Genomic DNA, 26093 nt, shown 5'->3' with positions numbered 1-26093 from the left:
TTTATTCTGAGTGCAGAAAGCCTTGAAGAGTTGTAAGCAGGGAAGGAAGAGGGTGCTTTTTGGAAAGGTCATTCTGATTTCTGTTTGAAGAATGGATTGGATAGAAGAGGCTACCAGTGAGAGGCTGTGACAGGGGTCCACGGAGATGATGGCACAGCTTGGGGGGTGGCAGGGAGGAAGGGAAAGACATGGGAATATTCCAGAGAGAAGTGTTAGGAGCTGGAATGGGTGGTTCCTGATGGATAGTGTGAAGATTTTAAGGAAGAGGGAGACAGAAGCTGGGGTTCTGCCCGGGACCATGGGTTAGATGATGAAGCAGGTCTCAGCAACGATGATCTGTAACTCTTTCCATTTGATCTTCTTTGTTGCCAGCACTGTGCTGGGCCCTGGGGTTGCAGGCCGGGCGGGGGGGAAGAATGGCTCATGGTCAAACCGGGCTGGAGCGGCGCAGTTACATTAATGGAGGCACATGTGAGTGTGGGAAAGACTGTAAAGTGGTACAGTGAGGAAAAGCTCATTTGGGAAGATGCCACCAGGACCTTGTGAAGAGATGATGGGGTCTGAGCAAGCGGAACTGCCAAGGATAGGCAGAGCAAAGTGGGTGAAAGGGGCCATCCAGGCAGCAGGAGCAAAGCAATAAAGTACTGGGGGTGGATAAAGCAGCAGGGGCTAGCCAGAGGGCAGCAGCTTAGGGTGAGTGTGCAGCGCTGGCCGCCCCTCTCCCTGCCTTCATCAGGGGCTGCCGTGAGGGTCTGGGGTGGGCTGCAGTAAGGAGTATGTGAGCATCTGGGAAGCTGTCACTGCATCTAATGGGAATGGAGGTCACCGTGTGATGTAATCTGTAAATGTCAAGAATCGTGATTTCATATCTCTGTCCAACAGGATCATCCGATCCTCTGTTGTAACAGTTCCTGCATTTGTATTATTCTCCCCATTTCACAGCGGGGGAAACTGAGGTCTATAGTAGTTGAGTAATGGCCCGAGATCTGGCCGGCAATACACAGCACAGAAGCCAAGATAAACCCAAAGGGTTATTCTAGTTTACGGGCGGGTACGCGGGAAGGAAGGAGACAATCCGCAGCTGGCTGGGGGCCGCAGATGTGGTTGTGCGGGTTAGGCCATGCCCAAGGACAGCTGGCCCGTGGGCTGAGCGGGGCTGAATGCAGCCCATCTCCACTCAGCACCCGGCTTCATCTCCCTCACACAGAAGGCACTGTGCATGTGGCTTCTGCCAGCCTTACTGGGCATGATGGGGCGTTTTTACAGATGGGGAGACTGGCAGAGCACCGTGGAACCAAGTGATGGCCAGTCAGGGTCAATGTGAGTTTTATGTTGCCTTTGAGGGTGGGTCTGTTCATAGGAAAACCAGCTGAGGCTGCTTTGGGTTGTTTTTTTGTGTGTGTTTTTGGTTTGTTTTTAAGATTTTATTTTAAGTAATCTCTACACCCAGTGTGAGGCTCGAACTCACAACCCTGAGATCAAGAGTCACACACTCCACCAACTGAGCCAGTCAGGTGCCCCAAAGCTGCTTTGGTTTTTTGTGTTTTGTTTTGTTTTTAAGATTTTATTTATTTATTTGAAAGACAGAGATCACAAGTAGGCAGAAAGGCAGGCAGAGAGAGAGGAAGTGAAGCAGGTTCCCTGCTGAGCAGAGAGCCCGATGGCGGGGAGGAGTGAATTGTGGGGGGGGGGGGCCGATCCCAGGACTCTGGGATCATGACCTGAGCTGAAGGCAGAAGCTTTAATCCACTGAGCCACCCAGACGCCCCAGCTGCTTTGGTTTTTAAAAATGAATGTTTAATTTATAAAAGTAACACTTTAAAATCTAATAAAATTCAACAATCTCCTTTAAGGAGGATTTTAAAACCTAAGTAATTCAGTTCTGCTAAATAACTTAAATTATTTGTAATTTACAATAAAGTAAGCTTAAAAATATAATTATTAGGTTATCATAAAAGTTCCATTGTTGTTTTCAAAATTTATAAAATTGTCTAATACCTTTCAACTTAAAAATCACAAATTTGAATTAATTATTCCATTATACATTTTTAAAAAGATTTTATTTATTTATTTGACAGAGAGAGAGATCACAAGTAGGCAGAGAGGCAGGAAGAGACAGGGGGTAAGCAGGCTTCTTGCTGAGCAGAAAGCCCGATGCGGGGCTCGATCCCAAGACCCTGAGATCATGACCTGAGCCGAAGGCAGAGGCTTAACCCACTGAGCCACCCAGGTACCCCCAATATGCATTTTATATTGGAATCACAAAGCTCATCTCTTAGACATTCTGATATGCCAAATTATTTTAAACATCACAAGTATTTTCAAAAATAAATCTACACAGACTTTTCCTTAACTTAATCCCTCAAAAGGGTAATATTATAGATTTGATTTTATCATTTCTAATCTTCATTCTAAACCTTCCCATGAATAAGAAAGGATACTTACTAAGGAAACAGGTTCCTAGGGAAAGCAAGCTAGAGTTATTCATCCAAGCAAATTCGGGGTTAGCCCCAGGTGGCCGAGAGGCCCATTGAACAGACGTGGGGCATGACACGGGAGCCCCGGCCTCCAACATGCAGGGAAGTGCATTTTGCTCACGTTGTGGGGCTGTTCCCGGTTTCATGCCAGCCAGGGACGCTGAGTCCGTGTCCTGCCAGTGAGGTAGGTCTTGCAGTGCAAACCCCCAAGACCAAGTTAAGCTCTCCCCCCCTTTTGTGTCTCCTACCTCAGCTCTGTCACCCCTTCAGGATGACCCCACCCAGGGTGTTCACTCCCTGATAGGATTCATCTAATCGATTTTCCGCTTGCTTCTGTTTTGAATTGGACAGCTTTTAGTTTCTCTCTGACCAGCCAGCAAGTATTAGACGTCTTTTAACACCATCCTTGGATTCTGTGCGCTTCTCGTGGCCTTGCCTGGCGCTCTCTGCCAACACTAAGGTCCCACTGATGGCAGCCAGCTCTGTCCATCTGGGTCTGGGCATGCTGAGTCAGGGAGCCACGCTGGCCCCTGTCAGTCCACTGTGATGCTCAGAGCCATGCAGAGGGATGACGGAGAGCCTGCCTATGCCACTGCTACTATGTACTCTGATGAGAGAGGCAGGTCCCAGGGTAGCTCAAGATGCTAAACACAGTAAGAAGCTTCTGAATCATTGGGGTGACATGTCAGAGCAAAAATGGTCCAAATATGTGTAACTTTACTTCTAAGTCAATAGAAAAATAATTGTAATATTGCATGGTAATATCCCGTGACAAGGGGCTAATTATCTCTCATCGTACATTTCTCAGTAAATATCCTTCCAGTGACATAGATGACAAGCTTGGGGCCCAGAGAGAGGAAACCATAAGCAGCTATGAAAATGTGAGCAAGCAGGGGTCTTACTGGGCCAGCTTTAATCAGCACGTAAGAAAGACATTGTCCTAAAAGCTAATAGGAACTATTAAAATGCTGAAATGGTTTTAAGCGTAAGACTTGATTGCTCACAAAGTATAAGAGAGTAATAATAGTTACCCTGTGCTGAGCAACGCAGGGGGACAGAGCGCAGGCCCTGGGAGTGGAAAGACCCAGACTCTAGAGTCCATGCAGGTCCCTCACTTTCCACCCCACTTCCTCTCTCGGGACCTCAGTTTCTTCATCTGAAAAGTGAGGGTGATAACATCCATGTGGCTTCATGGGGTGACTGGGGTGCTGAAATGGGCTCTGAGAAGAAGCAATCTGGAAAGCGGACTGTGCTGGAGGTGTATGAGGGTCGGTGACACCGGCTGAGTGGCCGTTCCTGAGTGGCAAATTCCAGCCTGGCCTGCAGGAATGAGTGTGTATTCTCAGCTAGACTGGTGGGCTCTGAATGTGGCAAGGTTTGCCCTTGGTGTCAGTGATGTCACCTATTCTCTGTGGACAGGCCAAGGGATGAGGCGGGGGTCTGCAGTGAATCCTGGTGGGAGGCTTGGACTCGGCTGCAGGTAAATCAGCCCCAGAGCCTTGGAGTAAGTGAGGGCAAGGGCCCATGGATGGTGGAGGGAGCCAGAAGCAGGGACAGAGCAAGGGGAGCAGGGCCTCCTCACTGCCTCAATGGGGAGCCCCAGCCAGTCACCTGCCCAAGGTGGGGGCAATGGCAATGGCATGGGCAACAATGAGGCACAATGTAGATAGAGAATTTAAATGCACTGATAAAACCTATCGAAAGCCAGTCTGCTTTTTTTTTTTTATCACCTTATGAAAGCGATTCTAAACAATGTTCATGATAAAATACTTTCCCCCTGGCAGGGACAGTGCTCAGAGGGACATTCTCCTGACCTCTTTATTGTTCCTCTCCACAGTTACCCTTAGCAAGGGATCTGGGGAGGGGACAGAGCCTTGGAAGGCCCTGAGAAGACAGTGCGCTGGCCTATGGGGCCATCTGAGTGGACAGGCTTGCAGGAGGGCCCAGCTACCACGGAGGCAGGAGGAGCAGCCTGGGTGGAGAGTGGGGTGGATGGGCTGCTGCGATGCCCAGCCCACAGGAAGACTCTGAGTCCAGCTCTGGTACTGCCCTTGTCACCTGGGGACCACCCTCTGTGCCACGCGCAGGTTATAATCAATTGGCAAGCACATTGAATGACTGATTCCTGAGCCTACCCCTCACTCCTCCCCATGTTCTGTTCTAAGAACATGCAAACCAGATTTTTCTCTCAGCTCTCCAGCAAGAGCTGCCCTCCCCAGGCTCCACTAGGCCAAGACTTATCAGGCAATCTGTGCTCTGCCTACTCCTTGGCCTGAGCTTGGGCCCTCACAGTAACTACCTCTCTCTCCCCCGCAGGAGCCAGGTCGAACTCGCCAGTGATTCACAAAAGAATCGAGGTCCTACAGTCACAGAGCCAGACAAGGATCAAAGTCCTGCGGGCCCAGGGCCTCTGAAAGATCAAGGTCCTGTGATCCAAGAGCGTCCGAAGGATCAAGGCCCCATGGCCCCAGAGCCTCTGAAGGGTCAAGCTCCTGTGGTCTTGGCACCTCTGAAGGATGTGGGTCCCATGGTCCCCATACCAGTTAAGGATCAAGATCATGTGGCCCCCGAGCCTTTAAAGAATGAAGGTTCTGTGATCTCAGCGCCAGTGAAGGACCAAGCTTCCTTGGTCCCCGTGCCTCCAAAGAATCAAAGTCCTATGGTTCCAGGAACAGTTAAGGAGCAAAGTCCCATGGTACTGGCATCTGTCAAGGAGCAAAGCTCCATGGTCCCTGAGTCTGTGGCTCAAGGTCCCACCGTCCCAGCACCTGTCAAGGATCAAGGTCCTACCGTTTCAGAGCAGCTGAAGGGTCAAAGTGCTACAGTCAGAGCACCTGTAAAGAATGAAGGTCCCATGCCCTCTGAGCCTGTGAAGAACCAAGCTCTAGTGTTGCCGGAGCCAGTCAAGGATCAAGGCGGAGCAGTCCCAGAGCTTCCGAAGGATCTCGAGCCTGTGCTTGCAGGACAGACAAAGAATCAAGGTCCTGTGGTCCCAGCACCAGTCAAGGATCAAGGTCCCGTGGTCCCAGAGCCTCCAAAGAATCAAGGTCCTGGGGTCCCTGAGCCTGTGAAGAGTCAAGTTCCTATAATTCCGGTGCCTCTGAAAGACCAAGACCTTCTGATGCCACCACCAGCCAAAGACCAAGGTCCTGTGGTCCCCGAGACTCTGAAGACTCAAGGTCCCAGGGGCCACCAGCTGCCCACTGTCTCACCTCCACCCCCAGTCATGATCCCAACCGTCCCCCACGCAGAATATATTGAGAGTTCCCCCTGACACTCACCCCTTGACATGCCAAGGAAGGAGCTGGCCGTGGAAGTGCTCCCTCCCAGGGGCGGCGAAGACACATATTTAATCTGCATGGAACATGTACCGTATAGTCTTGCTGGAATCTAATAAAACTTCTCCCTCTGGCTCAGCAGTGTTTCTCTTGGGCTCTCCTTGAGTGTGTGTGTGTGTGTGTACATGTGCACACACAAACATGTGCTCACATACACCATGAACATTTAAAATTGGGCATGCAGGACTCTAAGAAATCCCAGCTCCTGCGAGTAGACAGCATCAGATGGGAAGGGGTGAGAGAAGCTAGGAGATTGGGGAGGGGACCCCATCATGAGGATGTGGAACAGGACAAATCCATGTTTCTCCTTCACTCTCACACTCCCACAGCACTTCCTTTCTGACACCACATGTGGAACAATCATCTGACACCAGCTGGGGTCCTGGCATTTGACTCACTTCTGACATCATTTACCTGGTTCCAGACCCCCAGGTTTTGAGGGCTAGGTCCCACAACACTGTCCCCACGCCCACATTTCAGATGCCAACGGCAAGTCCCAGGTTATTACTTATACTTCTGACTGTGGGCTATAAGTTGGGATTTCCACAACCCCTTACCTGGGTTCCATAATTTGCTAGAATGTCGCATAGAACTCAGGGAAACACTTACTTAGGTGTACTGGTTTACCATTAAAGGACAAAGGATACGGATGTACATCCAGACGGAAGAGATGTATTGAGTAAGGCATGGGGAAGGTGCATGAAGCCCTCACCAGGCACACCACCCTCTCAGTACCTCCAGCAACCCAGAAGTTCTTCAAACCCCATATTTTGGGGAGTGGGGGTTTTGGAAGGCTTCATCATGTAGACACGACACATTATTAACCCAATATCCAGACCCTGTCCACTTTCCAGAGGATAGGGGTAGGGCTGAAAGTTCCAAGTTTCTAACCATGGCTTGGTCTTTCTAGTGCCCAGCACCCATCCTGAAGCTATCCAGGAGACCACCAAGAGTTGCCTTGTTACAGCAAAAGAAAGTCTTATCACCTAGGAGGTTCCTATCACCTAGGAAGAGTTTTAGGAACTCTGCCAGGAACCAGGGACAGAGACCAATATTTTCTATCATTTCACAGGTTGGGTCCCATGAAAGCTGAGGAACAGGTTCCAAACCACAGTAGGCTGAGTCCTAGATTGGTCAGAGTTGAAGCCTAAAAAGGAAAGAGGAACAGGGACCCAGCTGGCCCAGGGTAATTCTGGATGACAGTTGTTAGCCAAGGGTTCAGTCCTAAAGCTCATCCAGAGGTCATCTTTCTTTCTTTCTTTTTTAAGATTTATTTATTTATTTATTTGACAGACAGAGATCACAAGTTGGCAGAGAGGCAGGCAGAAAGAGAGGAGGAAGCAGGCTCCCCGCTGAGCAGAGAGAGCCCGATGTGGGCCTCGATCTCAGGACCCTGAGATCATGACCTGAGTTGAAGGCAGAGACTTAAACCCACTGAGCCACCCAGGCGCCCCCAGAGGTCATGTTTCTTTTTTTCTTTGTTTCTTTAAAGATTTTATTTGACAGCAAGAGAGAGAGAGAGAGAGAGAGCGAGCATGAGCAGGGGGAGCAGCAGGCAGAGGGAGAAAGAGAAGAGCCTCCCTGCTGAGCAGGGAGCCCGATGTGGGTCTCAATTTCAGGACCCTGGGATCATAACCTGAGCCAAACACAGACACTTAACTGGCTGAGCCGCCCAGGCACCCCCAGAGGCCTCTGATCGGGAGTCCCAGGACACTCATGAGGGTAAAACTTAGCGTCTGCTAATCCCCATTCAATGTCCAGGACAGCCCAGCTAAGGCTTCCAGAACAATCCTGAGGTCCCTCATTCATTTACACACACAATGGACTTTTGCTTAACATCCACTTTGTCTTGCTCGGTGTTGGGCATTAAAGTCACAGGGGTAAAGAAGTCTCAGTCTCATGAGAATAAAAGGTGGTATGGGATGAGGCCCAAGGACACAACTAGAGGCGTGGTTTTGAGAGGACAGTGAAGAGAGAATTCTTGGTGTGGGGAGCCAGGAAGGCTTCTGGGAGAAAGAGGCCATGGAGTACAGACAGCCTGGGGTCTCATGTGGTATGGGTACAAGGTAAGCCCTTTCTGGAAGTCCTTGAGTGAAAGGAACCCGATTTGCATGAGAGCTTGACCAAGGGGTATGGCAGGGCTCTGTGGCAAAAAACCAGGTCCAGGAAGAATCTGAGGTCCTGAGGGAGGGAGGCAGACTGGGGAAGAACACCGGGGCACATCTAGGGCCAAAGCTCCACCTTGGTCAGAGATGGGTCCTGTGAAGACACCACTGTAGGGGCCAAGACAGCCCAAAGATAGTGGGGGAAACTCCACCTGTTGCCCCCACCAAAAGCCACTAAAACCAGCTCCCAAGGAGCACTCCTATCCCTTTAGGGCCTTTAAGACCCATTATGGACACTAACCCCCTTTAAAGGTCTCTTTCTAAAGGGGTTCCTTTTAAAGGAGCTCGGCTGGGTTGTTAAGAGAGAAACCATCACAGAAAGTACTGATGACTTCCAAATAGTTTTTTGAGCAGTTGGCCCAAGACAGCCTCCTCGGCCCACTCCCAATAGCACCAGGGTTTTCTGCTCCCAGAAACCTCTCTCCTCTCTCTCTCTCTCTTTCTCTCTCTCTCTCACACACACACAGGTTTTTTCCTGGCCCCACACAGAGCTTGCTGCCATACTAGTTCTTAGAGTCAGGGCCCTGCAGAAGAGAAAGGCCACACTGATGTGAAAGGAGTGTTGTGCGTGGAAACCTTCCTCCTTTCAGTTCTCCCTCTGACCCACACACCCAGTCCTGTAACTCACACACCCCCATGGGCCAGGCCAGTGATGGGGCCATCTCAGAGACGTGGAACCTCCAGGGGCAGGCGTCCAGGAGGTCGGGAGGGAGGGGGCAGGTTGGGGGGGGCTCTCTGGGAGTCAGCTCCACGTGCGGGAGGTTAAAGCTTTCCCAGTGACAGGGTCCCAATGAAAGAGAAGTGGGCCCAGTTCAAAGCTCTGGAGACTTTTAAAAGGTAGGACAAGAAATGCACAAAGAAAGCTGAGAAGGCTGGCCCCAAGCTGTAAGAAGAAACCAGGGACCTTCGGTGCCAGGCCTTAATGCCCAGAGTCAAGGGCTGAAAGAGGGCAGATGAGGACCCAGCTGTGGCGGCTGGTTAAGCAGCTTCAGCTGGGGAGCAGGCTGACCTGGGCTCCAGCCCCGTGCCAACCACCTCAGTTTCCACACTTGTAAAGCCCTCCCAACAACTATTAGAGATCATGCAGGCTGGGCTGGGGGGAAGCCTCCAGCCCAGGGCTGAGCTGCTGGCCTAGGCCCCACAGACCAGCTCTCCACTGCATAGGAAGAGGGCCCAGTGAAGGAGGTGAGGGCCAAGGCCTCCTGTCCAGGGCTGGGGCCGGAAAAGGCAGGATAATGAACTCTCAGAAGCAGACTCCATTCCCGGCCTGATCCTTCTCAGCTGCAGCCATGTCCTGGCCCCCTCCCCGGCACCTGGCACCTCCATCCGTCCTCCTCCCTCCCAGGTCAAGCCCAGATGCCAGTGAAAGGACCCTCTGCCTAACACTCCACAGGCACAGACACAGAGCACCACCAAAGGGTTTGGGCGCCCACTGAGGAGGCCAGGAGGGATGGGACAGGTTGGGGAGCTCTCTGCAAGGGGAGGCTCCCGTTCCAGGCCAGTGCCAAGCCCAGGTCGGCCTGCGTCTGAGCCCACATCCGAGACTCGGGTCCAAAGATGCCCAAACTCAGTTCAAGGGCCCCTGAACCTGGCTGGAACTTTCCTACCAGGGATCCTGCCCCAGTGTGTTGTCTGCCTGCTGGCAACGCAGTGGAGACACCTTACCACACAGTGGGGGACAAGGACACAATGCGTGTGGATCCACGGTAGGCCACAGGGGGCGGGTGGCACTGGGGCGGTACCTTTGGTAGTCTTTGTCTCGGGCAGCATGGGCCATCTAGAGGAAAAGGATGGGGAATGAACTCTGAGGGACCCAGTTCTCAGAAACCTGGAAATGTTCGCGGTTTGTTTTGTTTGGGGGTTTTGTTTTTGCACCAATTTCCAGCCCTCCACTTCTAATCCAACACTACGACATGCCCACTCTACCTGCTAAGTAAATAGGGAATCTGTCCTCTTTCTTTCTGGCCATCCCCTTTATACCTCACAATTATCCCAATTTGTAATTCTGCATGGGAATTACGTCACAGTACTCAGGGCACAAGAAATGTGCTTTTCTTTACTCTGATAAATCAAACGAAATCTAGTTGGAGTCCCCTCCTCTCACTGCCAGGGTTGGCAGAACCTCTACTCTTATTAGTCAGTTACCAGGAGGCTGCCCCCCTCCCTGGGGCCAGTCACAAACCCAGGCGGCTCAGGCCATCCAGAGAGGAAGACACACTGGTTACCGCTGCAGCTACTCCCAGCCTCAGCCAGGCAGACACTGGTGGCCCCAGGCCCCAATACCATGCTTGGCTGGGAGCTCCCAAAGCCTGCCTAAACTGAGTGGTATTTATGCCATTTCTCCCGGGACCCCTGTAACCCATCCCCCAGAGGCCCCACGATCCAGCTCGCCAGCTCCCTGCCCTTTGTACACACACCCACCTCCTTCCCCAAGTCAGGCCACTCTACCTCCTCACCCATCAAATAACCTACACTTTTTTTTTAAATTTGAGAGAGAGAGAGCATGCCTGCCTGCACACACAAGGAGGGGAGGGGCAGAGGCAGAGGGAGAAGCAGACTCCCTGTTGAGCCCGGAGCCCAATGTGAGGCTCAATCCCAGAACCTTGAGACCCAATGACCTGAGCCAAAGCAGACACTTCACTGACTGAGCCACCCAGATGCCCCCAAACACCTACACTTGAACCCCCTCTCCTCCTCAAGCAGGCCACTTTAACATCCTCAACGGGCTTAGACCTAATTCTTGGGGGGCATCTCACACTCCCACCAGCAATGGAGGAGAGCTCCAATTCCTCCACAGTCTTGTCAACACTTGTTATTGTCCCCCCCCCCTTTTTTTTTTATAGCAGCGATTTCTTTGCTGATTCCAAATCTTCCACTTTTTCTTACACATCCAGTGTGTGTTGAGTGGATATCCAGGAATCCAGGCAACTGACCGCAGACTGGGGCAGGAGGGTGGACTCCGTTTGGTACATGTTGAATGGGAGACACCTGTGGGACAGTTGGGGAGGGGTGTCTAGGAGACTCCTGGATGTAGGGGTCTCAGCCTTGGACGGGGCTCTGGAATAAAGGTAGAGATGGGGACCTCATTGAAATTTGGGTCTCCCCAGCCCTGGAAAGATATGTGAGGCCACAAGAGAGGGTGTGTTTACTCAGGCAGAGTGTGGAAAGTGAGAGGAGGAGGGTCTAAGACAGAGCCTTGGGAAACACCAGCATTTAAGGGACAGGAGAGGAAGGAGCCCCTGAGGGGAGCCTGCCAAGCAGCAGAGAGGTCAGAGGAAAATTAGAAAAGAATGTCGCCTCCAGGAAAGCATCAGGGGAGAAGGGCCCTACAGGATCTGAGACCATGAGTGCTTTCCTCCCATATGGGTTAAGAAGTGTCCACTGAACCAAATGGGTAAGAAGTCAGTACATGTTGAAGTTTTGTGATGAAGTTCATTATACTGTTTTCTCAACTTTCATGTATGCTTAAAATTTTTCCTATTTCAAAATGATTTTTTTTTAATTCCCATTGCACTTGCAGTAAAGAGATCACTGGCGAGCTTGGCACAGAATCTCTGGAGTGGAAGAAACAGGAGCCTGATTCTAGGAAATGAAGGAGGAAAAGGGAGAGAAACAGAGTATATTTTCACCCTGATGCTGACTGACACCCCAGAGAGCGATCCCTGAGCCCACACACCTCAAGTATTCTGAGAAAAGCGATGACTGTGGATGACAGTCATTAATTACTTTATTGGTAATAAATAATTACCTGGCCTCCCACCCATTGGGACCATTCTCAGGTAGGCCCAGCAACAAGCCAAGAGCTCTTTCTCGAAAGGAAGAAAATTGCTCACCAAGGAGAGCCTGGATTCGCTCCTAAATCCTAGACGGTTCTTCTATCAGGGATCAAACACTACCCTCATTGGCCGCAGATAACCAGAATCCCTTTGGGGTCATCGAAGCTCCTGGAAGAGCTGCTTTCCCTTCCGCCTGGACCACCCAGAAGTCTTCTCCTGCTCTGGAAGCAGCTTACAGGCAACTCAGTAAACTCAGAGCGGCTCACCAAATCGTGGTAGAGATTGCCTCCCACACACACAGAAGCCCAACAAGGGTACTTTCTTTCTTTCCCTTTGCGGGATATGATGGTTAATTTTATGTGTCCACTTGACTAGGTCACAGGGTGCCAGGTGACTTGGTAGTGCATTTTTCTGGGTGTGTGTCTGTGAAGGATGAGATTAACAATTCAATCTGTGGCCTGAGCAAAGCAGACTTTCTCCCCAGGGCAGGTGGGCCTCACCTAATCCGTTGAAGGCTGGATTAGCACAAAAGGCTGAGTAAGGGAGAATGTGCTCTCTGCCTGATTGTCTTCAAGCGAAGACATTGGTCTTCTGCCTTCAGACTAGAATTTACACCGTCTACTCACTTGCTTCTCAGGCCTTCGAACTTGGACTGGAACTATTATCATTGACTCTCCTGGATCTCTGGCTTGCCAACTGCTGACCTTGGGGCTTCTCAGCTCCAAAATTATGTGAACCAATTCCTTACAGTAAATCTCTTTATATCTATATCTATCTACAGACATTTATATCTATATCTGTATCACATATGTCTGTATCTTCTACTAATTCTGTTTCTATGGAGAGTTGTTAACACTAACCCTGACCACAGAACACCCAGAAACTTCACTCGGGGGGCAGGATTTATGTTCTTATGGGATTTATCTCCCATTCTCAGCACATCTGTGCCTCATCAGTGCATCTGAAGCACCTGCTACTTTCTACTCTCCAAGTCCTAGGAACATGCTATAGTCGATGGAGCAGGCAAGGATGCTATCCTGTCATTTGGGAGGACAATCAAAATCCCCAAAGATTAAATCATAGCTGAGAACCAGCAACTCGATGGGTTTCAAGACGAGAGGAGAGAGCTATCCTGCTGTCTCTGCCAAGAGAAAGAAGACTGCTTCTGGTGTTCTCCATAGAGGAAGAGAAAAAAATTAGCTTCAGAAAGTTTCACATCAAGTGACAAAAAATATGTACATTTGCTCACACAAACACACACACATAAAATCCACACCTCGAATAGCAGCTACAACTGGAATCCTCATCTGAGCAAGCCACTGATGGCTCCCTGTCACTCTCTGAGCCCCATGCCTTCTGCACAGACCATGCCGGCAAGTTAAAGGACACAGTACAGACACCATCCCTGCCACTTTGGAGTCTTTGATGACGGCACAAATTTCTGTGATTCTCCTGGAGTCGAACCATTGTTTCAAGCTATTGATTGGTGAGAAGGAAATAGACATTCCAGGAGTTTTCACTCGTCCCTTTTCTAGGAGAATGGCCCTTATTCATAGGCCTGGAGAGTCATGCGTGAATTCCACCTATAAATTTCTTTTTTTTTTTTTTAAGATTTTATTTATTTATTCAACAGAGATCACAAGTAGGCAGAGAAGCAGGCAGAGAGAGAGGAGGAAGCAGGCTCCCTGCTGAGCAGAGAGCCCGATGCAGGGCTCAATCCCAGGACCCCGAGATCATGATCTGAGCCAAAGGCAGAGGCTTTAACCAATGAGCCACCCAGGCGCCCCCCACCTATAAATTTCTATTGTTAACCCTGAAACTAAGAGAATAATTCCAGGACAGGTCCAGCGTCTCACTGGGTGCCCTGAGCCTGGACTTGGGTCTAAACTCCAGTGACCGCTCGGTCCACTTGAGCCCCTGCACAGTGCTTCTCTGTGTCCTCAGAGATTAGCATTACATAGACTCAACGTCTGCTCACCCCTGAAAAGGCTGTGTATTTTCCCTTCACAGAGCACAGTTCTCTGGCAAATGGCCCGGGAAAGATTTGGTGGTTGGGGAGAACTGAAGCTCTCTCTCATAGTGGCTCCAGTCAGGCTCCCATAGCCCGAAAGGGAAGTGTCTGTCTGTTTACTGTTTTGTTGCTTCTGTTCTACAGATGAAGGACTTAGAAACAGCCTGTTTGGTCCCTTTGGTCCTATTTGGCCTCTGAACAATTAACCTCTGCTGAAGATACGTAAATTAGGGTAAGTTAGACCCTTCCGATCACTGCCTGACTTCTGGTGTTCCAGAAGGCCAAGTGCTGCTGCCTGTGCTCTGCTCCCCGGGGCCCCGACATTTCCACTGAAATCATGGAGCCCGTTTCTGTGGCAGCGTGTTCCGCCAGCATCCTTAGCTTCCAGAGAACAAGCAGCACATCGTGTTTAAAGACACTCCCCTTGCTAACATAGTTCCTAGCATCTTGCTGAAGGGAGTTTCCTACAGGCTCCGTAATAGGAACTCAGGAGTGTGGAGCTTGGCTAGGGGCTATGTGAGTGGGTCACACCTGGTAAACCCACCTCAGCTTTCCTCCCTCCCTTAGTCTTTGGGTTCCTTCCTCTATTTTTTTTTTTTTAAGATTTTATTTATTTATTTATTTGACAGAGAAAGAGATCACAAGTAGGCAGGGCAGCAGGCAGAGAGAGAGGAGGAAGCAGAATCCCTGCTGAGCAGAGAGCCTGATGCGGCACTCGATCCCAGAACCCTGAAATCATGACCTGAGCCAAAGGCAGAGGCTTAACCACTGAGCCACCCAGGTGCCCCTTCCTCTATTTTAAAGCAAGAAATTCCTGGCGTTTCAGCATCAATAAAGCACAGGTCCCAATTAAATCTGGGGTTCAGCCAACAAGCTAAGTCAACAATGAAAACCAGCCCTCACTGCCCAAACTGGAACACTGAATCTAGGACCTCAGGTAAATGTATCCTGTATTACAAATAAAATCAGGAATGCCTGGGTGGCTCAGTTGGTTAAGTATGAATGGAATTAATCGATTGATTAATTAGTTAATTTAGGCTGATGAAATGATATTTCTGCCTCCATGGACTAGCACCCACAGAAAACGTTCCCACCTATGTTTTCCAGATTTTGTGCTAATGGGAATTAGCAAAGTCCTGCAATGCTTTGGGTGTGCACGCGTCCTCCTTCTAGACTTGACTCCAGGGCCAGCCCCCAGAGGCAGGTGAGCATGGAACTCCAGCCGTGGGACTGGAGACAAGGGGAGTGAGTGGGCCATGAGAACGCCTGCCTCTGGCAGGTAGCCTGCAAGCACACCCAGCTTTTACTGCTCCTGTAGTCAAGAGGTGGAACGTGTGCCTCACCCCTGGAATCTGGGCACCTTACAACTTGCTTTGACTGACAGAATGTGAAGGAGGTGATATGAGGCCAGGCCCCAGGGCCTTAGCTCCTGACTTCCTCCTCTCAGAATCCTGAGGCCACCGTGCCAGGGAAAAGCCAGGTCGCAGGACCACAGGTCAGATCTGTCAGGCTCTGATGCCTCAGCCGCCAAGCACCAGGGCATCTGCTGGGCCACGTCCTTTGAGTGAGCATCTGTTAGTCATCTCCCCTGTACCAGGCCTTGTGCAAGGTCTAGGATGCGGCAGGACACAGGCAGACCAGGGCCTGCTCTCAAGGAGGTCTCAGCTGGGGTCTGTTTCCTCTTCCATAGGTGTAGGATCACAGGGATCCTTGGGGTTCAGGGAATCCCGTTGGTGACTGTGGAGTGTGGAAGTCATGCCTGTCCACCACTTTTCTCCTCCACAACCAGGAGGCTTGTGTTTCCATAGAGGCCAGGCCTTGTCGTTGACCTGCTGGGTGGCCTTGGGCTGGCCACTTCACCTCTCTGAGCCAGTCTTCTCATCTGTAACATGGGACAGTAGTGGCTACCCCTTAGGGAAGCTCTGTAGAATTAATGAGATCACCCACAGCAGGGCCAGACCCATAGTCCACACTCAGGAGAAAGTTAATCCCCATCTCCCCACACCTGCCCAACACTCAAGACCCTCACAATTGAGCAGTCCTCTCTCGGCGACTTTAACAACCAGCATGGTGAGAATGACAGGACCTCCCTCCAATGGCCTCTGTTGGAAAGCTCACACAGGGCCTGGATGGGCCACTGGAGGCACTGTCCTGGCATTCGGCCCCAGCCTGCCCTTGACCTGTCCCCCTCTGCCACCTACCTGCCACCCTCCATGCCAGCAACTCCACTCTTCACTGTGAGGCGGGAGCACAGACTTCTCACCACCCCCCGGGATGTGCCCAGATGGCAACAAATGGCCTCAGGGCCCCCTTTGTGTCAGGGGGTTGCCGCTCCCCCATCCGAAGGCCTGATTTCCTTTCCTGCAAGCTCCCAGCTGGTGAGGGAGCTGCTGCAGGCTTAACTCTGGGTCCTGGAGTCCTTGTCTAGTCTCTGCGCATCCCTGAGCTGTGCTTGTAGGGTTAGGATGATCATTAGGATGATCACTCCCGCCTAACTGGGCTATTGTGGGGAATAAGCGGGACGACATACATAGACTGTAAGCAGGCTACACACCTTTAGAATCTGGCCAGGTCCCCTCTTGCCCTTCCTAGGTGGCACGGAACGGGAGCTAGCCAAAGTACTAGAAGCAATTCCAGCTCAGCCCCCTGGCTGTGCTGGGGGTCTCTGCAGGTTATCTCCTTCAGCCTCAGTCATCCCACCACTAACACAGGGGTAATTCCTACCTATCTAAGCTGCTAAGAGGTTTGGATAAAATTATATCAAGTGTTCCAAGTCTGGAACACCCTGGGCTCCAGCACTACCATTCCTGCCCCGCAGCCACCTCTCCAGTAAAGCCAGAGGCAAGACAATTTCCCCAGTCAGGGTGGACCGGCCCTGCGGGTATCTGCTGGCATTTCAGGGCCTGAGATGGGCCCTAGCTCCACAGAAGGAGCCCTTGTCCTCTGGGAAGAATGACCTGGGAATCTCAAATCCAATCACCCTCCAACCTCCAACAAAATTTCACTGGAAAAGTTTTATTGAAAAAGAAATTGTACAAATAAGTCCTTGGTTTGACAGCAACAAAGGCTCATTTCCCCCCTGCCCTCCCCACCTTTGAACATCTACAAAAGGAGAAAAAAAAAAGTTCATCCCCATGATGCCTGATCAGAGTCTGCCCATGAGTGCCCCCCACCATGAGCAGGTTCCTGAGCCCTCTCTCTGGGGCCAGGGCCATCATGGGGGTGCTTATCCCAGGGCTGCAGCACCTCATTATTTTAGAGGGGAATTGGGAGTGGACTGGAATAGAGCTGGAGAGAGGGCTGAGGTGATGGTAGGGTCAGGAAAAGAGGGTCCCCATTCCACAGGGCTGGGCTGAAGCCCCCTAGCTCGATTCCGTCTCACAGATGAGAAAGCACTTGGCTATAAATATGAACACTGATTGAGGCAGGCTTAATCCCAGGATGCTGAAGGCAGGACACGCCAACTGCCCCAGGGCCCACAGAATGTGGGGTGTCCGGGCTCAGCATCATGGTATCTGGGGGCCCACATCCAGACAGTCAATTCTGCCTGGGAAGATCTGCTTAGACACCCAGGAAACCTGCTCTGTTTTCCCACCCCCACCCCATGGCACATCCAAGGTCGGTACCTCAGCTACCCCCCATAGCACCCATGTGTCTCAGGAGCCTTGGGCTGCCTCCTGCCATCCCTGGGGCCCTACAGCTCATCTCGCATCTTGTCACCTTTGGGCCGGACCAGGCGCCCAATGAACAGCAGGGAGCCGGTCTGGGTGTCTCGAACCAGGAAGATGAAGGGGTGGTCAGCGTAGAAGAGCTTGGGACTGCGCAGCTCCTCACGCCCATAGATGTCCTGGTCAAAGGGGTTGCCCTCTGTGTCCCACTCAAAGGCGGTAGCGTGGAACACGCTGGCCAGGTACAGGTCCTTCTTGCCTGACATGCGTGACAGGTCTGCCTTGTTCTTGTCAATGGCCTCAGTCAGACCCAGTCCAGCCAGGTGTTTCTGTGGGAGAAGGGAGGTACCAGGTGAGGTCACATTGGGCAAGGCTCCTAGACCCTCACCCTCCGCCCATACCACCCATCACCTCCTATGCTTTCTGTTCCCCTCCTGGTCCTTTTCTGTGTGCTGGTCATGACGTGGGCCCTCTGAACCATGGCCTTATCACTCTCATGACAACCCTCCAAAACCTTCTAATCACCACTTCGAAGATGAGGAAACTGAGGTTGGGAAAAGGGAAGAATTTATCCCTGGTCCTGCCAAGCAATCCGGATCAGTGCTTCTCAAAGCAGGGGTTGTGGACGGCCACTGTGGGCAGCACCCAGGAGCTTATAGGAAACATACATTTCCTGACCCCCTCCCTCCCATAGCCACTATCTCACAGTCTCCAGGGCTGGACCCAGGAACCTTCAATAAAATGTCTAGGTAACTCTTGGCACACTCAAACATGAGGAAGACTAATCGAAGGATAGCTAACCCTGGGAGTTAAAGCCTGTCCAGAGTGACAGATGCCTGGGACTTGCTTCAAAATAATCTGACCAGGGAGGAATGGGTGTGTTTGGGTGAATCCTTATTGGTTATGAGTTAATGAGGGTTGAAGCAGGATGATGGATACAGGAGAGCTCATTATGCTGTTCTCTCTATTTTTAATATATTTCCATAGAAAGAAAACACAGCCCCACAAACATGCACACCCCAACCCCCAACACACACACCTTCCATGGCTCTGCAGAGGCCCTGGAAGCCAAGTACAAGCTCTTTCACACGTGAACTGTGTTTGCACTGTAGCCTCACCCCCTAGCAGGTTCCAGCCGTCTCCCTTTCCAAGAGCCTCACTGAACCATCAGCGCCCACAATAGTGTCTCAATGGCCGATACGCAGCCCGGTAAGGAGCTTTCACCACCCCATCTTCCAGGAAGCCCTCCCTCTCCCCGAAACTGCAGCCCTGCCTCCCTGCGACTCAGCACCCCAGCCTCGCTCTGTTTCAGTGCCTGGGCCTGTCTCTGGCCCCCGACTCAGAGCTCTCCCAGAGCAGGGCCCCGGTCCCACATCCTCCCTGGTTCTCAGCGAGGAAATCACAGCCATGGAAGGCTGCCATCTGAGTCCCTGGCAGCCTTGGAACAGCCCACTTCGCTGGCAGGACCAAATGGGCACCTGACCTGGGGTCCTGAGGGTCAGGAGTCCTGAGGCAGGTGTTCCAGGCCCAGCCAGCGATTCCAGTCCCAGTGACCCTATACAAGTTACACCCTTCCCATTTCCCAACTCTGTGTACCCGCTGGACAGGTGTGTCCACTCAGGATGCCAAGAAGACACATGAGAGAAAGGGGGACAATAGAGTCAGGTAGCAGTGACTACAGGAGGAGCTGGGAAGGGCCTAGGACAGGCTCAGGACACAGGGATGGCCCGTGTCTGGAAAGTGCAGCTCAATCCACAGTACAGTCTCACAAGTACCCCATTTTGTCTCAAGCTTTCTGTCCACTGCATCAGCAGTGACTCTGAATCAATCCTGTGAGGGAGAAGCTTGCCAAGGAACCCTTTCTGGCATCCAAGGCAGGAATGAGATAAAAGCTTCCTCTTTTGAGTACATAAAGAAGTCTCTCTGGACAGACAAGGCCACTCTGAGTTTTCACATTGAGGACTAACTACAGCTCCACTACTGACTAGCCAATGTGACCTCAGCGAGTCCCGGCTTCTCTCGGAGCCACGGGCCACCACCCAGGGTGGTCACAAGGGGAAAAGACTGTTGAGGACGTGGCTTTGGGTTCCGGTCATGGCTAGTGCCACACAGCTCGCAGCCATTGTTAGTCTTACTGCTGCGTCTGAGGTGGGCTTGAACAGGCCGTCACCGGGGGCACCTCAGACTCTCTGAGGGCACGGCCTGGCACCAGCCGCCTAAGCCACCATCTGTGTGACTCTGGAGAAGCTGTTTAACCTTCCTGAGCCTCCAATTCCTCATTTGTAAGGAGCTTAATAGCCCTACCTGATGAAGCTGTTTTGAGCATGAAAAGTTTAATATATATAAAGTACTCTGTATACAGCAGGCGCCCCATTATATTTAGCTACTGAGATCATCATCGAGTTCCCAAGGACAGGTTCCATGCCTCCTTCCCCAGCAGTGCCCAGTCCTGCCTGGGCATCCAGAGGCTCAGGACAGCCCTGCTGAGCAGACAAATGGGCGCCCCAAGCACCCCTCTCCTGCAGGCCCTGCAGCCCCCAAGCGGAGCCACCCCTCACCTGCAGGTCATGGGTCACCTCTACCACCCCCTTGGGCAAGGAGATGGCGACAGCTTTCTTCTGCATCTTCCCCATCCAGATCTTCAGCTGCTCCTTGGTCAGAAGCTTCTCCAGGCGCTCCAGGGGCTCCACGTGGTGCGGCATGAGGATGAGGAGGCTGGACAGCTTGTGGGCCAGGGGCATCTCCACCATCTGCAGCTTCTCCTTCTCGTCGTCGTAGTAGTTGTAGAGTCCTGAGGGAACAGCAGGGAGGCCGCTGGGCGGGCCAGGCCTCAGGCACCCTCACACCCCCAGCTGGGCCCCCTACTTGACCAGGCACCCACCTGTGCGGTGCATCATCGTAACCCCAACGGTATACGAGCGGGTCACCATGAAGCCTCGGTTGTCCACCATCTTGTGGTGGAACTTCTCGTCCCAGTGCGCTGTAGTGGGAGGCAGAACAGGGTCAGAAACAGGCCCCGGCTTGGGAAACACGCCTTCGTTCCAGTCTTTGGGGCTCAGCGGCAGTCCCGTTCCCCTCTGAGCACCCACACCCTGGAGTACATGCTTCCCCCACTTTGGGGGACTGGGGTGCTGGCCCTAGGACACTGCCAGAAGCTATGGGTCTCTACAGTCAGAGCCTGGCTGTTTCCATATGATGGAGAATACCTTCCGGAGGAGGACCCCCAGCTCAGCCACTACCCACCTCCGCCCTCCACTTGGCACCTGTCAGGCATTTAGGCGGCCCCTGCAGAGCTGCAGCCACCACCCCTGCCCAGACTCACGCTTGAAGAACATGGCGTTGACCAGCAGCGCGCCATCAGTCCGCTCCACGTCCTTGGTGACCTCAGGCAGCTTGCCATCGGTAGTCTGCGCGGCCCACTCATTGATGGACTGCAGGGCGCTGCGCTTGTCGCGGAAGTTGATCTTGGAGTGCTCGCAGTTGTAGTGCTGCTTGCTGCTGCGCACGAAGTCCTCCGCGAAGCTCACCGAGCTGGGCCCATACAGGCGGCTGCCCAGCTTCCAGGTCACGTTGCGCGCCGTGCTGTTGCTGAAGGCTCGCAGCAGCTCGCCCAGGCCCGCGTGCACCTCCTCATCACGCAGCTGCTCTGCACTCAGCACCGCCTTGGCCTGGGACGCCGTGGCAGCCTTGCCCCCCAGCGACACGAGCCCCAGGGATGAGGCCACCACCACAGGCGACAGCAGGATGTTCTCCACCGCCTGGTCCTTGGCCATGGCCTGGTACAGGCTGAAGGCCAGGCCAGCACTGCGCTCAGCCAGTGTGGCCGCTTTGGGGCTCAGCTTCTCTGCCATGCCTGGGGCCGCCGGCTTCTTCACCTCGGCGGCCAGGGCCATGGCCAGGAGGCAGCAAGTGCTGGTAAGGAGGAGGAAGCGCATGGCTGGGCCGCGGATGGTATGCACCACGAAGGACCTGTGAGGGCTGCAGAGAGGGTGGGCCTGAAACCCAGGGTATTCCTCCCTGATAACCATCCCCAGCTTTCAGGCAGCCACCAAGTCCCCTGCAGATGGGAGCAAGAAAGCCCCAAGTTCTGAGGAAACCAGCCCTAACTCAGAGCTGCCCAGATCTGAGGTCTTACTTGGCCCACTCTCTGAGGCCCACTCTCTGAGCTCCTCATCCAAAACAGCGTTTCTAGCAAGCCACCACCTCCTCCCAATTGATTTCTAAGGCTGTACTGACAACACTCAGTCTTAGGCATTCATTATGCACTACCTCCATGCCTAACTAGACTGTGACCTCCAGGAAGACAGGAAATCTGGCCAGTCTGGTTTCCCTGTGTATCTCCAGCGCCTAGCATACAATAGGCCTCAGCTATTCCTGAATGAACAGAAACCAGGGCCACTCGGCCAGACTCAGGGTCCTCAGTTTGCATAAAGATTAGCTCTGATCTCACACCACCCCAGGGCCCTTCTCCCAGTGGCAAAAAGTGGCAGATCGACTGAGGGTCTGCATGAAACACAGGTGCCTGGGCAAAGGATGTCCTGTTGGGACAGACGAAGGCCTGCTCCTCCCCCCATGCCTTTCCTTCTGCCCTGGGATGTTAATGAGTCACTGGTTAGCTCACTCATTAAGCGGGGAAGCCCAGATGCTCCACTCTCTCGCCCCACGGTGCCCTTGCATGTCACCTCCTTGCTCAGCCCTGGTCCCCATTTTCCACGCTGTCGGGGTCTAGGTCTCCATGCCCAAGGCCTGTGTCCTAGCAGGAACAGGACTGCCCAGCTCTCCATGGTCCCTGGCGTGAAGGCCTAGGCACAAGCTGAGTGCGAGGTAGGTTTCCTGAGAGGAAGGATACTGGAGGAGGGGTAGGTCACAGCTCAGTGGAGCAATGACACCCCCTCCCCTTCACCAGAGGCTGGCCAGATGTGTGTTTGCAGGAAGCTGGGTCTACCTCAGGTTCCATTCTGCCTTCCCATCTGACAGTCACTGCTACCCAGGCCCTCTGCTCTATGGCTTCAGGGTGGGCAAGACCCCTCTCAAACCACAGTGGTAGCAGTGGCCCCTAAAACCAGCCTCACTCGCCTCTCTGGGGCCTCCAACCAGGACAGTCTCTCTACATGGGATACATCCCCCCTACTTTCATGCAGGACAGAAGAGATGACAGGGCAAAGGGAAGGGTAGGAAGAACTCTAGTGGAGGCTGGGACCCCACTGCTCTGGCAGATCCCATCTCGTGGCTGTCCGGAAAGTGCAAATTCGGAATCCTGGTGGAAGACCCTCAGGACCCTCAGGACAGATCCTGCAGGCCTGTCTGTAGGAGCCCCGGGTTTCTGGGAAGACTCCACACTATAGCTACTCTATGAACCAGGGCAGGTCCCCCTTCCCTGGGCTGCCAGCTCTTTGAAGGTACGGTGTAAAGGGAAAGCAAAAAATGCATGGGAGAGGGATGGGGTGGAGGGAGGCAAGGCACAGAGAGACCTGTACCCTACCGAGAGTCCAGACTGGGGAGATCATCTATCCCAGGGCCCAGGCCGCCTTCCTCCCAGCCCTAGCTCCTTCCTCACCAAGCCTGGAGCCTCAAAAGCAGAATGACCATAGGATTATTGCACAAACAAGGACACCTAAGAAAATGAAATGAAGCACTACTGATGATTATACCAAGACAACAAACATATGGCCACTCTATAAAAAAGCCAACACTAGTTCATACAGCTGTGATGCCAGAGCACAGAACCTGGGCAGAGGCCACGAGCAACTCATTAGAAGAAAGTCAAGGAGCCCAGCTCACAGCTCCGCCACGTGGCAGACACCATCTTGACAGCCCCCACCCACAGCCAACTAGGACCTCAAAGGACTGGGAGGGGCCTTCCAAGAAAGCACCAAATGACTAGTTTGGGATTCCTCAGGCAGCCACAGAGCTGCGCTCCTGCTCCTGCTCCTGCTCCCACTCTGGCTCTAGGTGACGTGGCAGGCTGGAAACGGAATTATCTGCATCCGCCAGCAGAGGGGGGCTTCCAGCTTGGGAAGCAGGAGGCCTGGGTTCAGGACCCAAGGGGTGCTCCAGGGGCTCCCTGGCCTTGGCTATGAGTAGGCACATCTGGCTCTGCAGGGAGATCCGTGGCTGTGTAGAGGGCTGCCTTGTTAATCCAGCAGCAGTCACGGCAGAGGAAGACAAGTCATGGCAAGCAAGCCAGCTTCCCGCAGCCCAGGAGCCCAGCCCACGTTGCCACAGAGAAATCCCAGGCCCGAGGCCATGGTTAGACAATTTACAGTCCCACAAAGGACAGGAGCCAAGGGCTGTACCCATAGCCAGACTCGGCTGAGACTGGATTCCGGGCTTCTCTAAGAGGGGAAGGGTAGCAAATTTTCAGGGGGTCCACAAGAGAGGATCTCAAACAATTGAGGGAGTCTAAAGTACCTTGAAACTGCCTCAGAGGGAGGTCAATGCCTGCCTTTTTCATTCTGAAAGAAAACAGAAGAATGAGGAGGGTGGGATAGGGCAGAGCTGGGGTGGGTGCTGGTGACGGAGGGCCCTGTAAGGCCTAAGCCCCAAAATGGGACTCTCCCGCAGCACAAAAAAAGGTTTAACCCAGTCCCAGATCCACAGGGACCTTGGAGGCTGTCCACCTCACTGGGCAGTGGGAGCAACTGAGGCCAGAAAGGGGGCAGGGAGGCACCCCAGGTCCCACAGGATCAGTGGGGGTCAGGCCTCCTAGCTCAGGGCTCCTTCCTCCCAGAAGCACCCACAGAGCCCCCTGAGGAAGCCAGGATGTGGTATCCTGTTACACAGCGAGTTAAAAAAAATTCTTCTGGGAATCCCAGCGACCAGAGACAAAAGGAGTGGATCAGATCTGGAGGCCTCAGGAAGGGGGGATGGGCAGATGAACCATCTGAGGGCAGGAGGGTGTGGTACCAGCCAGAGACTTCCAGGGAACCAAGGCCCCCTAATTTTCCTCCGGCCTCCTTCCGGGCCCTATAGCCCAGAGGGACATGCTGGACGGAAACCGGGAAGAGGAGGGGCCGGGCCTCCTGGCCATGCTGAAAGTGGTTTCATTCTTTCTCCACTCCAGCCACCTCAGGAATGTCCCTGGGCTGGGGGCAGGGAACCCTGGCCTCTGGAAGTAGTACCCTTAACCCTGCAGTTACCCCCAGAACCAGGAGGTGGACAGAGTTAAGAGTGCCTTCTAGTCAGCTAACCTTTCCCTCCTGGGTGGGGGAATAGGGACCCAGCTGTTTCCTCCCCCCACCCCGTTCTGGAAGGAGGTGGGGGAGAAGGTGCTGGTCAAGTTCTTTCTTTAGGTGCCAACATCTACCGATGCAGGCTGCAGATCAGAAAAGGAGCAACCTTTGGTGACCCCTCACAAACTGTGGGGAACCCAAGACACACACACACCCCGCCCTGAGAAGAGCCTAGACTATTTCACCTCCTTTCCAACCTTCAGGAGGCCCCCCTCCACCCCCAACAAGCCCGTCAGGAGCTGGTCCACCCACCCCTAATGACCCCTGGGCCTCAGCCCCGGAGGCGGAGGCACCATTAACCGTAAAGCTGGCCTGGCCTCCTACCCCAGCTGGAAAGGGCCCCAGACCCCATCTTCTCCCTTCTGGTTCCCGCACAGAGGCGAGTACCAGCATCCTGGCTCCCAGGCCCACTGTTTCCTCTCTGCCATCGCAACCCCTGCCCCATACTTCAGTAGAACTCCTCACTTTGCCCCAGCCTCACTTTGCTCCGACTCCCCGCCCCGCCCTACCCCTACAGGCTCACTCGGCCATCACCATCTACCCCCGGGCTCCGGATCCCAAACGCTCCAGCAGCTCCCAGGGTGCCAGGGCCTCCAGTTCGAGGGCTCTGCGTTGGCCCCCAACCCCTCCCCGAGGGCCTCCCACCCCCTCTCACTCTCCGGAGCACCCCCCCAAGGCGCCGGCTGCATGCTCGCCGGCCCCCCGCCCTCACCTGGGCCGGGCGGGCTGGCGGCGGACTAGAGACCCACTCGAGCCGCGGACCGATTCCACTCTCCGCCGCTCCCGGCTCCCCAGGTCTATATATGGCGTTCCCCTCCTCCCGCCCGTCCCGAGAAACTTCTGGAAAGTTGGAAAAGCTTCCGGAGGGCGCCCGGGCTCCGCCACAAAAAGCCAAAGACCTCCCCTAGACCGCCCCGGCTCCCGCCCCTCCCTCTGCGGGCTTTCACCCGGCCCCTGGGTCCTACTGCCCCCCACACCGGGCGGGGCTCGAGGAACCCCCGCAGAGAGGCTGGGCGCTGAGACCTGCACGACCTGCACAGGGTGCGGGTGACCTCTGGTTCGGCGGAGACTCCGGACTTTCGAGGTCCTGGAGATGGGGAGCGGGGGGAGGGCAGTCGTTCGAATCGCTGAGCTGGATGGGACACTGAGCTCCTGGGTCCAGCTCCCAGGAGAGGCGCTCCCTCCTCCCCACATGCCGGCTCACCCCCGTCACACACCCTTCCGGCAGCCCTTTCCCTGGCAGGGGCTCTGCCCCGAGGCGATCCACTCCCCCGTTTTAGAACGGAAACTTAATTAGGTCCCCAGACACAACCCTCCTCAATCAGGGTCCCCCGCCTTTGTCTTAGAGGAGGTGGTCAGAAATGAGAGACCGTTATCTTTCTCCATCCGCAGCTTATCCTGAACAGCTCGACCTCAGCGACCGCCC

The 26093-nt window shown here is 53.5% G+C and overlaps 2 protein-coding genes across 3 annotated transcripts in view; one reads left to right on the top strand and one right to left on the bottom strand.

Moving 5' to 3' along the window:
• MAP6 (microtubule associated protein 6) overlaps positions 1-5893 on the top strand; it is a 73630-nt gene extending 67737 nt beyond the window's left edge. Inside the window, exon 4 of the mRNA XM_059411098.1 lies at positions 4794-5893. Coding sequence (XP_059267081.1) covers positions 4794-5751 — 958 coding nt within the window. The 3' untranslated portion in view covers positions 5752-5893. The remainder of the gene's footprint in view (positions 1-4793) is intronic.
• A 10873-nt stretch (positions 5894-16766) lies between these two features.
• SERPINH1 (serpin family H member 1) lies at positions 16767-25554 on the bottom strand. Of its 2 annotated transcripts, XM_059411086.1 has the most exons (6): positions 25380-25469; positions 23847-23890; positions 20758-21413; positions 20317-20415; positions 19994-20226; positions 16767-17764 (listed from the first exon to the last, which is right to left on the bottom strand). In XM_059411086.1, exons 3-6 carry the CDS (start codon positions 21368-21370, stop codon positions 17462-17464), a joined length of 1248 nt encoding a protein of 415 aa, XP_059267069.1. In that variant the 5' UTR covers positions 21371-21413; positions 23847-23890; positions 25380-25469; the 3' UTR covers positions 16767-17461. The 2 variants fall into 2 exon arrangements, with proteins under 2 accessions (XP_059267069.1, XP_059267059.1); XM_059411076.1 differs by lacking the exon at positions 23847-23890 and having other exon boundaries at positions 25380-25554.
• Between the last annotated feature and the right edge of the window lie 539 nt (positions 25555-26093).

The sequence above is a fragment of the Mustela nigripes genome, chromosome 1 (assembly GCF_022355385.1).
Source record: "Mustela nigripes isolate SB6536 chromosome 1, MUSNIG.SB6536, whole genome shotgun sequence".
Taxonomy (NCBI): Eukaryota; Metazoa; Chordata; class Mammalia; order Carnivora; family Mustelidae; genus Mustela; species Mustela nigripes.
The sequence above is the reverse complement of the archived record's forward strand: the minus strand, read 5'-3'. Positions and strand labels throughout refer to the sequence as shown.

Coding starts and splice junctions, on each gene's coding strand:
- SERPINH1 (XM_059411076.1), bottom strand. CDS start 21,370: ATGCGCTTCCTCCTCCTTACCAGCACTTGCTGCCTCCTGGCCATGGCC. Junction 20,416..20,757: donor CAACGCCATGTTCTTCAAGC/GTGAGTCTGGGC, acceptor CTCCCACTACAG/CGCACTGGGACGAGAAGTTC. Junction 20,227..20,316: donor TACGATGATGCACCGCACAG/GTGGGTGCCTGG, acceptor CTGTTCCCTCAG/GACTCTACAACTACTACGAC.